Below are 13,372 nucleotides of genomic sequence, written 5' to 3'. Positions count from 1 at the left end.
GCCTCGGGAACCACTACTGCCAAGGAGAAATCAAGCCCGGCGAGCGAGTGTGCTGGCACACACAGCCTATTGAGGCTACTGAGATGGGGGAGATCGCTGTGCCACGTCTGAACTGTTGAGAAAGAGAAGGTCTCTTTCTTTTGCTGTTTTTGGGGTGGTTTTTTTTAGCCAGATGGAGGTGCAGCGAATATTCAGTGAACTCAGAAAGGGCGTAAGACGTGTGGTATCTCCCCTAGGCTGGGCAGCCAGTGAGTGGGCTGAGCTCAGTTTTAGCTCCTTCAACAAAAAGCCACCGGTGTCGTTGTCACAGCTACAGGAACGGGGCAGTTATCACCAGTTATCACAACCGCGCTCTGCTATCTGAGGCTGCTGATAGCGGGCACAACGCAGGCTTTCCTACGCCGTGGCAGCGAGGCACATAAACATCGCCTGGAGAATAATAAATTGGCTCTTGCCATTTGCATAAATCAACTCTGCGGGGTCCCTCGGGGTAAAGGCTGCCTTCCGCACGCATGTGTGCACCATACGAACGCCGAGCTCATTCCAGAAGAGCTCAATAACGACAACCACAACCCAGGGTGAGCTGATGGAAGTTGCGGGTTCCCACCTGCTCTAAAGAAAAACAAAATCAACACAAATCTAACTACGGCTTCCAAGTTTCTGCCCCTGTTTTCTTAACTGCATGGCTGAAATGTCAAGCTCCCACGCTGGAGAGCTTTGCAACACATAAATTCAGTCATTTCTCTGGAACAATGCATCCTTTGGGATACGCGACTGAGCTGTACGTGCATCCTTCCTCCTCATCCCCTCCCCTCAAAATGGTCTAATTCACAGCAGGATTACATGGCTAGCTCATCTTATGACTAGAAACTGTTACTCGACATGCATGCAAAAGGACTCTTGTTCACTCTTATTCATTTATTTCTGTTCCATTAGAAACAAAATGAAAAACCCCAACTAGGAAAAAACAAACCAAACTCAGGTACTAGGTCAATCAACTAAATCACATACAGAAAATGTCTGTGCACTCCCAATTGAAAAAAAAGACAGCTTGGCCACTGTTATAACAAAATATTAAAAAACACTATAAAATTGAAATAAGAGATTAAATTAAATCTCCCCCTCCAGACTTTTTAAAGTATCACAGAAAACTATATAAACACTCCTTCCTACTTGAAAGATCAAAAAACAAAGGAATAAATGGAGAGATAATGAACTAGAATGTATCAAGCTAAAGACATCACCCATTAATCAAAGATTTATAGGACAGCTGCACCCCTCAGCTGGCTGCTCTATCATGGTGCCTGAGGACAGAGCTGCTCTTTTTACAGCCCTCAGTTCAGAAAAAAGCTGCAGGAATTGCTGTTTCCAGTTTGGGGTGACCAACTTGAGACAGCCCTGTTCTGTTTTTAAAAATACTGGACTCTGCAGCATCTGCTGGCCCCAGACTGTGCTGGGGAAGGTTAGAGACCTCTACAAGCTTGGCCAGAGATCACAGAATCACAGCATGTCAGGGATTGGAAGAGACCTCAAAAGCTCATCCAGTCCAATCCCCCCGCCAGAGCAGGAACACCCAGATGAGGTTACACAGGAAGGTGTCCAGGCGGGTTGGAATGTCTGCAGAGAAGGAGACTCCACAACCCCCCTGGGCAGCCTGTTCCAGTGTCTGTCACCTTCACTGTGAAGAAGTTTCTTCTCATATTTAAATAGAACCTCCTGTGTTCCAGTTTGTACTCACAGCCCCTTGTCCTATCATTGGTTGTCACCGAGAAGAGCCTGGCTCCATCTTCGTGACATTCACCCTTTACATATTTATAAACATTAATGAGGTCACCTCTCAGTCTCCTCTTCTCCAGCTCCAGAGCCCCAGCTCCCTCAGCCTTTCCTCACACAGGAGATGCTTCACTCCCTTCAGCATCTTCATGGCTTTGTGCTGGACTCTCTCCAGCAGTTCCCTGTCCTGCTGGAACTGAGGGGCCCAGAACTGGACACAATATTCCAGATGTGGTCTCACAGGGCAGAGTAGAGGGGCAGGAGAACCTCTCTGTACCTACTAACCAACCCCCTTCTAATACATCCCAGGGTGCAATTGGCCTTCCTGGCCACAAGGGCACAGATCTTCAGGAAAATTAATAGTGCTGAAACACCCAAGGCCACTTGTAACGGGCTTGCTACGAGGGCTTTGTGGATTCATCATCTCGCCTCAAACAGCACCTGCAATGCAATACAGATTGAAAAAGATGGAAACTTAAAGCACCGCTTGGTCACACTTCAACTAGTTTTCTCTCCTCTGAGCTTCGATTGCCTTTATTTCTTCCTCTTCCTCCTCAACACTGCCTGGTACCTGCTCGCTCAGGCTGTTTATGACTTGGTTCCAGTTCGACCCCTTTTTATGCCACAACTTCCTCAATTTTGAGTCCAAAGGAAAAAAAATACTAGTTTCAGGTACTGTGGCTAACCATAAGCAACAGCATCTCCTTCAGGTACACTTGCACTAAGCTTCACAATTTTGTCCAACAGTTACAATCTCTCTCATAAGCCACTGGAGATGGACACAGGTGTTTTCTCAGCTTCATGAAAATCCAAAGTCCCTCAACAACCAGCAGTGGGAAAGCTGCACTCAGGAGCTACAACACAACGATGGCAGCTCATCCTTCGGTTCATAGTTTCACTTCAGCTTATATCACCTCAATGTGCAGCCGAAGTGCGGACACTGGCAAAGTTCACAGACAAAATCAGAAATGTCAGTCTGATCTTGTTTCATCTTCTTCAAACAAAACTACTATCTACAAAAAAAAAGCCCAACACTGTATGTTGCCACAATGAAGAGACCATCATAAGATGTTACTGAGCCTTTCAGACTGTGCTTTGGAGGCCTCACACATCTGGTTTACCAGCAACTTTGGCCAGCATGCCAGCAGACATGTCATGGGGTTTTAGTAGATGTGAACACTGTAAAACCACAGAAAGACAAAGTTCTGCCCAATCTGCCTTTATTTGGTGATAGACAGGACAGGAGCCAGAGAAAGGTAGAAACTGACTGCCTCTCCTGTGGTCACAAAGCCAACATGGGGGAACCATGGCACATACACCTGCAGAAGCTGCACTGGAGAGCAAAGATAGAGAGAGGAAATTCCCCGGTACCTCTCTGTCCAACAGCCCCCCAAAAAACTAACTCACCTCTTCAGGGCCTCAAGTAAACCACAACTCAAGCTCCTTCAAACTTGACTTCAGAAGGACTCTTGCAGCAAGCCCCCAGCAGGGTGCCTGTGTTGGTGGCCAGAAGGCACGGTAGACTGTACCAAGCCTTTCGGGAAATGCCAGGCCTGGAAACAGGATGTCCCCATCAACATCTTCACTTGATTTTGACTGGCAGCAACAAAACTGAAGCACATGCTGGTCTTCCAGCACAGTGGCTTGGGGCTAGCAATGGTCTTGATGCTCAGGGACAGGGGAAAAAGCTTCCGTGCTTGCAGAAAAGCATCCAAGAAGTTCACATGGCTGCTGGGTGTATGCGGGTATGGAGTCGTGCCTCTCTGACATGCCAGGCTGGGGTTTTAGAGCCTGGGAGATGATCAAAGCTGTTCTCTCACCTCCCAAAGGGATCCTCTCAGCATCGTTCAAAGAGAACATCATAGAGGCTTCACTGCTTCCTCACCACCCACCAGCACACTGCAAACTCTGTGTCAGGATGCTTGTTCATCTAACCAGAGCCCCATAAAGGCTGCTGCTGCCTTTCCAGCCTTCCTCACCTCAACCATGGCAGGCTGCCCTGTGCTCTACCCATTTGGTGACAGTGGAGCAGCTGGTGGACAATCAGGCTGATGCTGGAGATCCCCTGGAGGGACCATGACTGGGTGATGCCAAGGACATAAAAGGGCACTTAGACCTCTCCTGTGGTACCCAGGGACCAGCAGGTGGGTGAGCAACCAGACAGCTGCCATGGCTCAGTCCCACCACTTCTGCTTGTTGGCCCTCACTTGAAAGTTATGGCCCTGTCAAATGCTCCAGGTTAGCTCTAGCACTTCTAGGAGGTGAAATACAGGCTCACCTCCCTGCATACCTGGGTGATTCATGACATGATGCCCACGCTGAGCCTGGGAGAACTGTCTGAGCACCGAAGGAAGCAGCAGAGGTGTGGAAAAGCATTCCCCTTCCATGTCAAGAGCATGACATCAGCCCAGAGCTCGTAAAGGGGGCAGAAAGCTGCGTGCTGGACAGCAGGCTGCCCTCATAAAATGGGACCAGTTCAATCATTAACTGCCCTGGCGTCCTTGGGTCAGTCCCTACCAGTTTCAGTAGCACCTCTGGTAGCTGTTATCTTGGAAGGACACTCGTTACAGAAAATCACATCCCTCTACCAAGTTCTCATGTCTCACTATTTTTGGAAGGACATGGGCAGGCTCTGTGCCTCAGCAACTGTCAGCAGAGCCATAACACGGAAAGAAAATCCATATAATGATCAGGCAAGCAGGGACAGTGCTGGAAACAGCATCGCCTGGGGGACCGTCCCCTGGAAGCACCCCCTGGTCAGGAGAAAAGGGATAAGGGCAATAAACATAAACCCCAGGAGCTATTTGACACTATTTGCATGGGAAGCTGATCTCCCCCCAGCCCTCTTCATTTTCATGCATATGAGTGGAGACAAAAGGATTTAAAGGCAAACCACCTGCGCAGGAAGGATGGTTCCCAAACCCCACAGAAGACAGAACCTATTTAGTGCAAACTCATTTTAATTAAAACATTCCAGGATCCACATTCCTCAGGTTTAAATTACTGATTTAGCTATTTATACATATAGCCTCTTTCACCCTTTCTAGGACAGTATTGTTGAGGTGTTGGATGACACCACTGTCAGGTAAACGGAAACAAGCACTTTTTGGTGCTTGTGACCCCTAACACGGGATCCGTGATTATCCGCAGGTCGGCCCCAGCACCTGTCAGCACCTCACAGATTACTGGAGCAGAAGCGTAATCTTCTCTGACACTAAAGGATGATTCTAAGGCCCTAGAAAAGCAGAGGTAAATGGCTTAGGCAAGGTGGAAAGTTCCCAAGGCAAGGGAAAAAATAAATAAATTAAAAAACCAGAGGTGGGGTGAGCAAGGAAGACCTCACACAAAGGCAGCTGGAGCAGGACCTAAACTGCTCCCCTGCAAGGGAGCAGCAGGACTCCTTCCTTGCCTTTCACAGCAAAGGAATCTGGAGGTGCAAGTCCAAAACTGCCCAGCCCAGTGCTGGGCACAAAGAGGGCCAGGTCTGGGCACTGCCAGCCTGCTGGGCCGCTGATATTTCCTCTTTAGGCTCTGAAAACTGTCACCCACAGCAGGCAGAGACACCCCTTGCAGCTCCTACCACCTAGTGGCTGCAGTACCTCTGTGACAGAGCAAGGAGGCTCTTTGGAGGTCAGGCAGCCTCAGCACACCCTGGCTCAGAAAGAACCATAAAATAAAGCAGGCCTTGCTAGCGGGTATCACTTATGCTGCAGCTGAGACTAAATTAAGACCACACTGAGCACAGAGGCAGCACAAGAGAACAGAAAACCTTTCTGAAAAAAACATCAGTAGCTAATGTAAGCACAGAAAAAACCCAAACCTCAGCGAGCTCAAAACAGGCCAGCAAAAGTAGCAGCAATATAAATGAACTCAGGCAATACATTGCTGTTTCTGGTACTTGTGCCAGCTGAGCTAATGCTAAATTACTGGCACTACATGACATTGCACCGTGCAGCACAGACATGCCCTGGGCTGTTTAAGTCAGCCCTAGGCTGTGTAAGTCACGAGAAGAGTTTGCTGGTTTGGGTGAAATATTACACAAGAGTCAGAACTCAAATGGCTCAAAATCCAGCCAAACCCTCAAACCCTTTGAGTGCTCTGTCCTCAAACTGCTGCAGCATTTCAGGTGCTTCCAAGGCCCTTCCTTTCCAGTTTCCACAATTTCCTCTTGAACTGGGAGGGCCATAAGTGCACACCCCTATTCTAGGTGCAGCCTCACCAGTGCCAAGCAGAAGGGATAATGATTTCCCTTGAACTCCTGAAGCAACTCAGGACATAATTTAACTTATGTGCAATGAGACTGTGCTGCTGGCTCATCCCAAACTTGGCACCTACCAGAAGCACCAGGTACCTTCCAGCTGGGCTGCTACCCTGCCAGTTAGTCCCAGACTGTCTTGATGCATCTTATGGGATCAGGCTCCGACTTCGCTCTGATAAATGGTTAGAAGCCACAAAACGGCTAGTTCTTGAAAAATTCCTAAAGGCAGGTCATTATTTATTCAGGCTCTCCACAGCAGACTGGACTCATGCTTTGTTTTTTGTACCGTGAACCGTTAATACATTTTCAGAGTTTGGACTGTAAGTGTGATATATGTGGTATGGTTTCCACGTAATTGCAAGTGAAACTAAGTATTGTTTTGTGTAACCCTGCCCCCAACTCCAAGCTTAGGTAACATTTTTAAATAAGGCTGCAGGCCGACATTTTGAATAAGGGGTTACTCTTATATATATTTTATTTTCTGCCAAGTTCATCTTAATGGAGGGAATAACCCAATGCCATGTAAAGAACAGGCCTTAAGTAATGAATCAGCCTGGTTAAGCCCTCCTGGAAGGACTCTGTCCAATGAATACCCTGCTGTTGCAATCACTTCTCTATTATAGCAAAGGGATTTAATTATGCTTTTATAAGCAATTTAAATCTGGTTATTCTGGATTGAAGTGGGCGTCACTGAGTGTAGAACATGGGCAAAAGACGCAACAAACAACATCAGTCTGAAATCTGCTTTTTTCAGTTGTAAATGCTTCCCGTTGTGGTTTGTTTGTTTGTTTATTACTGGGGAGAAGTGGTTTTCTGTTACTAACTATCCAGATAACGAAGCAAAGTGGGACTGAAGTAAAAGAAGAACCTGGGAAAGACTGGAAATAGCAGGGTCCTGCTATGACCGGCACCACTCCCTTGGCAGCCTTTCGGAGACTGACCAGCTCTGTGTTCAGGGCAGCAAAGGCCGAGGGTTCTTCACTCATCTGATGACAAGCTGGTCCAGAAATTCCTGTTCCAGACTGCTCTGCTGTTTAGCAACCTCCTTTTCATTTCTACTCTAACTGTATCCGTGGCCAGCCTAGACTCATTTAATCTTAGCCAGCACTCTGACATATTTGTTTCCCTCCTCAATGTTCGACATCTGCAGACATCAATCAGATCCTCTTTTTGTTTTCAATTTGCTTGTCTAAACAGGCTGAATTCTTCCCTTTTTTTTTTTTCCCTTTGCAGAAGACTGCAATTACTTCATCACCCCAGAAGTCCTTGTCTGCACCCATAGCAAATTGCATTCATTTTTTGAACATGACGGATGGTACTAGCACAGTGACCTTAAATCTTCCCTAAGCCCATGGAAAATACACAACCCAGGAGCACACTTGTTATTTTCACATCTATATTGCACTTTGGTAAGCAAAGCCATAGCAAAGAGCATACCAGCGAATGACAAAAACCACGGCTCTGCCTCATCTGACCTCAAACAGCACACATCAGTACTGGACTTTTCCCATATTTTACATGAGAACTTCAGGAAAGTAATTCAAATTTTGGCCCTGTGTCTTTATATTGTGAAATAAAAGAGGAGCTTCCTTGGTTACTAGTGACAACAGAGAGCTTTAAGTTTTGTTTCTGCTATACAGGACAGCTGCTCTGTGAACCACATAAGCTGTACACACACAAAAAAAGAAATATCACCTCATTTCTATTACGTGAGTTTACCCAAGGGCTCCACCCTAAACAAGTACAACTCTTAAACTCCACAGCTGGCTGCTGCATCACCCCAGTGAGAAGACAAATGGGTGGGTGGCAGGATTCAGGATTCATTTGTCTGTCCCCTTTTGTTTTTTTAATATTTTGGGTTTATATAGGAGGAGTGAAGCCCAAATTAAAAGGGCAAGTTTCTCCTGCCTCTTCTAAGAGGAAAACAAGCTCTGCTAGCATTTAGAAATGGACAAAAAGCAACTGGAAAGAAGCCCAGGCTGTTTGGAAGAGGTAAACTGCGCAAAATGCTTTTGGTCCTAGTAACAGCTTAGATCAGGGACTCCCAAATGTACCTTGCTGGGACACGGCTGTGGCTGCTGCCTCCATCACAGCCTCTCCTCCCTCCACCATCCACATCAGCAATGAGCTTCCACCCACACACCAAGTGATGCCCTGAGCTGGACAGGAGGCACGTGTGCATCCCTGCATTGAGGTGTACGCACCGCTAGTGACAGCAATGCTAGCATTTTTCTTATCTACACCAGAGGAAACACCAGCTGTATATGGATCTGATTCAGTGTCCACTCATGTCAGTAAGATCCTTTCCAGTAACCCCAGAAAGATCTTTCATTCAGTTCTGAGCGGTTCTACAAAGGCTGGTAGAGAGATGGGACACTACCTCTGCTTCCAGGCACAATTCCTTGAGTTTGCAGATAATTCAATGCAAATGCAGCCCTGTTAAAATTCAGAGCAGAGTCTGAGATCCCACAGGAACCGGAGGACACTGCAGGTCTGCAGACATTTGCACATATGCATTTGGAAACATTCAATGGCACAAAGACGTTTCTTGGGAAGACACAGAGAAATGCTGCCCTGTTCCCACCATTTTGTTAGGGAGCCTAGAACAAGCCAGGATTTTGTTTGTCAAATGCCCAGCAGATGTTAGAGGTGGAATATAGCACAGTGTGTTGTTCACCCTTGAGCAGAGAGGATTCTCCTGGGGCTAAGCAGGACATTTATAACAGGCCAGGGAATGAATACACAAGGGACAGCCTCTGTCCTGAACACGCCAGCCAGTGTCAGAAGAACTGCCTGGGTTATACTTACAGGAGTCTGGAAGCAACAGTAGAGCTTGGTGAGGAATGGGTGGTTCCTCGCTAAGGAAAGGATGCGTTTCTCAGTCATGGTGCATTCAACATCATCATCTTGCAGAATGACATCTTTCTTCAACACCTTCACTGCATAGAGCTGCCCACTCTCTTTCATCTTGGCAAGCATCACCTAAACCAAAGGGGAGAGTGAATTGTAAGCGCTGAGCCCTCGGTCTCTATGAGCAACACGGAGCCTCTCACACCTTCTCACACTAGAAAGGTCAGTTGTGTCATGATCGGGCTTGTAGATGTGAGTGAGTCAGCCTGTTAGCATAAGCATCGGTGTACGATCAATGGCACACCTGCTACCGTCTGCAGCAGGCTTCTCCAGATAGAAATACCCACACACATTGCTCCAACGTCTGGCACTGGACTAGCTGGTCGAAGCTTATCCACTGGGCCAGGCCAAAGCCCCTGAGCAGTGTCATCCACCCCACTTCCCTCTTCAGTTATCAAATTCAAATGCACCATTTCACGTTGGCTTTGTGGCAAGGCAGAGAAATGAAACCCTTGTCTCACTGCATTTGAAACCATTGCCTCGTTTTTCCTTTAAAGGAAAACCTTTACATGCTCCAAGAAATGCTGCCCAAACGAGTGCTAATATACACACTTGCAATTTATGGTATGGGCCCCAGCATGCAGCTGTTCCTTTGGTTGCTAACTTTTCTCTTTTTTTGTGATTTCCAGTTCTTCACTTTGCTGTCAGATTTCTTTCTCTCCCCTTTTCTCCCTGCTCTCTGTAACCAACTTTGTTGCACAAAGCATACTCCACTAGACAGCTTGTGTGTCACATTATGAATGAATTTCATCTACCTTGGAGCTTTGTGGCTTTCCCCAAAAAAGCCACGAATAACTCTCACCTTTCCAAAACTGCCCTTTCCCAATACGCGAAGGAAGGTTAAGTCTTTGATCCCTAGTTTGCTCGCTGAACTTTCATTAACGTTGTTGCCATCTTTCAGGCTGCCTTTCCCCTGATGTCTCAAAGTAGATCTTGAAACCAGTTTCTGTGGAAGAAAGTAAATATGCATCAGTCTGCATAGAAATTGTACTTCTGCCTCAGAGGTGCGCACGGGTAGTCAAGCTATCAACCTGGGCATTGAGGACCTGTTCAGATGCACTGAATGGCCACTGGAACAGAAGCACGTTGGTACCACCGCCCCAGAAAGCTCCTATATCTGAGTGGTCAACCTCAGTACCACGCAGAGCTGGGCTCACATGTCAACCTGGGCATTTTAATTTGTAAACCCAGTGCCCAGAAGATCCAAGAGGCAAATCTGCCTCTCTCGATCCTCACTCCCCAGGAAAAAATCAGACAATGAGTATGGAAATCCAAGTCTTCTTTTTAATATCAGAGCGAGGAGAACTGCTTAATTTCTGCAATATGCAAAGTGCTGGTGAGATCTAGAACCTGAGCAGATTTCATCTGAACCTCTTAGATTTCCACCTGATTTTAAGAATCTTACTCAAAGCCCAGTTCAGTGGGACTCAAACTTCAAAACATTTTCCTTTCCCACAGCTGGGCTGCTGGCTTCCATCAAATTTACAGCAGTGGAGGAAGGTTGTTCTGTCCCACATGAGCAGAGAGATGTCTGCATTTTCAGGAATTATACCAGTATTAGCACACAGTTCAAGAGCTTCTGTTTTTGCAGTATACAAAGATCAAGTCAATCTCCAGTGCCCTCTGTTTACAGCTCTGTTTCAGGTATGAGTACACATACAAACCACAGGTACTTCTATTCAGTTTATTAGCCCGGACAGTCACACAAGACTTCTTGAGCTCCACCTTGTGACTATTTTAGTGTAAAGCAAAATTGCTTCACGGCAACCCCAGCCAATGGGAAAGAACCAAGAGCATTCAGGACAGCACCCAGCAAAACTCCTTATCGATTTAAGCCTACAGCACAGTCTGTGAGCCTTTAGCTCACAAATAATGAGAAAAGACTGTTATAACATCAAGCACAGATTTCTATTTTCCTAGTTTTATCTCCTTTTGATATGTAGATTATGCAAATAACAAATGTTCACAAGTGCTGATTTTTACAGAACTGAGCAGGGAGCCTGGGACTTGTGTTTCCCTGTAACTCCCAGGATAACTGTCCCCTGAACTGCCACAGCACGAAGAGCAAAGGTAAGACAGTCTGCTATGAACTAACTGAAATCAAAAGAGGCAGCACAGCCTAAGGAGCAGGCTGGGCTGGTACAGCATCATGTGGTTGATCGATGTCGCTGGTTAACTGTATGACAACATTTACCATGCTTGGCAATTACGTTTTGGGTTTTACTACTTTCTTTTTGGTCAAATAAAAATAAATAGACCAACATTTTATGGGTTATTGTGGTCTCAAGCAACCCCACTTTTCAAAACTGCTCGCAAAGGAAGCATGATGAAAACTGATTTGTTATCAAATTACAGCTCTGATTTATATTACTGTATATTGTCATCTTCACTCAAGTTCTTGCAGTGTGTTTTAAACTCTCTGAATAGATTCAGATATGCAACAGCTGGATTTTTAGGATGACTTAAGTACTGCCAAGGAGAAATTATACACATACGTCCCAACCCTGGCAGCAATCTCACCGGGACTTTGTCTCAGACAGAAAAGACCAGGAAGGATGTTGTGTTGCCAGGGACCACAGGTTTTAGCTGGGGAAACTGTAATGAAAAGTGAAATGGTTTCTTCAAAATCACTCAGAAAAACAGTGAAAAAGCAGAGTAGAGAACCTAGGCCTCCTGCTGAGCTCTTCTTATGCTCTACTCCAATCCACATAAGCAGACAGAGCATCTGTGCTTTGCTGAAAGTTAAAAAAGGTATGGCATGAATTACATTGACTATTAATTAGTTTTGGGTCTTATTCTCTTCTCATTCATGCCAAACGGACAAGAGTTAATGGAGTCACACCAGTGTGATGCATAAGCAGGCAACGAAGCAACACCTCTAGACTAAAGCCTCTGTCAGGGTAAACCTGGATATAAGAAACCTATTTCCCAGGTGGAATCTTTGCCACGAGCCACAGGCAGTAACAACCTCCTCATGCAGTCCAGTGTCCAACAGCATCTGCAACAATGGATGTCTCCAACTTCTCCTGCACCCATATAAAGACTCAGTTGTAAATGTTTTAAATAGAGGAGGGAAAAAAATAAAATAAAATAAGACTCACAGAATTTGGGGAGATGCTTCCTGGCTGCAGGCCCATGCACGCCAAGGTTTTCGCAAGCTCTGCTGAGTTCACCCCACAGTTCGGTGCAACGTTCGCTTGGCATCGGATGTGGACGTTCATTTTACAGACTGACAAGAGCGACGGTAGGGATGGAAAGGAAAAGAAAAGGAACAATTAAAATGTCTTGGAGGGATTTACTGCTGAGAAATTATCTAGCAATTCTGCCTCAGAAAATATACCCATCTGGAGGTACTCCATGGTTTTAAACTAAAGGGATTTTTGCCACTGATCTCAGCAGGAATAAAACCAGGATTCTCATAAGAGAATAAACTCCTGAAAACCAGGAATATACCCCAAGCTCTCCAAGTAGGATTCCGCATTGCCTGCAGCTATTCATAAGCACACATTCATCAGGTATATAAACACCACTGCATCTATGCCTGCAGACAAAATTAGTATTTATAATGTCACAGAATTTGCAACAATCTTCCCCAGTATTTGCAGGTATCTAATTTTAAAGACATGTTATTCAGTGGGAAACTAAAATCTTTCTTGCTCTCACTCATGGACACACACACCCCCTCTTGTGGGAGACGAAGGCAAATGAAGACTGCTAAGTTTTTACAGTCTGGATCACCGAAACAAAAACGTAACATCAGGACACGCTTTGTCATCAATTAACAGCATGACAGACAGGGCAGTCAACCTAATGACCCTTTTTTCCCCTCAGATGTCTTTTCATTGCCTTATCTCATTGGTTGAAGAAAAGCTTTCATGTAAAGGGAAAAATGAATGCAGGAAGCAGTGATACCCAATAATATTTTCAGTAATGCCAGTTAGACAAAGCTGTGCTGAGAGGGCAAAGCAGAGTCCTTCTGGAAACCAGAGATTAAAAAGTAGATCAGTGTTTTTTTAACTCTTGCAAAGATTAATATTCATTGCTTGGCTTCCTCTTGTAGGTTGCACAAATCAAGCCCACGCTGTACATGAAGAGTCTAAAAATATATGTATTTTTGTGAAAAAGCTGTGGTAAAAAGCCACTCACTTTTACACTGTAGGCCCTGTCGCATGATTCCCCAAAGCAAGGAACCGCAGTGGTCACAGAAAGTTGGGACTTTGTAGTTGTGGATGCTGAACTTATGAGGAATGTTGATTCCAAACCTTTGTTCAGTCACCTGAGGCACCAAAAGAAAAGCACAGACTTAAAATTCAAACACATAGATATAAGCTGATGTTCATTTACATACAGGCATTTAAGTGCAAAGCTATGAAAACAATTCCAGCTCGGGAAATGACCCAATCCACCACCTCACTGAGGTTTATTGTGAGC

General features: G+C 45.6%; 1 protein-coding gene across 3 annotated transcripts in view; it reads right to left on the bottom strand.

Moving 5' to 3' along the window:
* Window positions 1-13,372, bottom strand: part of PRKCH (protein kinase C eta) — a 121,473-nt gene that overhangs the window by 55,398 nt on the left and 52,703 nt on the right. For all 3 annotated transcript variants that reach the window (XM_021292786.2, XM_065065840.1, XM_065065841.1), the window contains 4 exons: window positions 13,088-13,217; window positions 12,043-12,170; window positions 9,744-9,887; window positions 8,840-9,013 (listed from right to left, as the gene is read on the bottom strand). In XM_021292786.2, the coding sequence (XP_021148461.2) occupies window positions 8,840-9,013; window positions 9,744-9,887; window positions 12,043-12,170; window positions 13,088-13,217 (576 nt within the window). The remainder of the gene's footprint in view (window positions 1-8,839; window positions 9,014-9,743; window positions 9,888-12,042; window positions 12,171-13,087; window positions 13,218-13,372) is intronic.

This window comes from Columba livia, chromosome 5 (assembly GCF_036013475.1).
Source record: "Columba livia isolate bColLiv1 breed racing homer chromosome 5, bColLiv1.pat.W.v2, whole genome shotgun sequence".
In the NCBI taxonomy this organism is placed as follows: Eukaryota; Metazoa; Chordata; class Aves; order Columbiformes; family Columbidae; genus Columba; species Columba livia.
The sequence above is the reverse complement of the archived record's forward strand: the minus strand, read 5'-3'. Positions and strand labels throughout refer to the sequence as shown.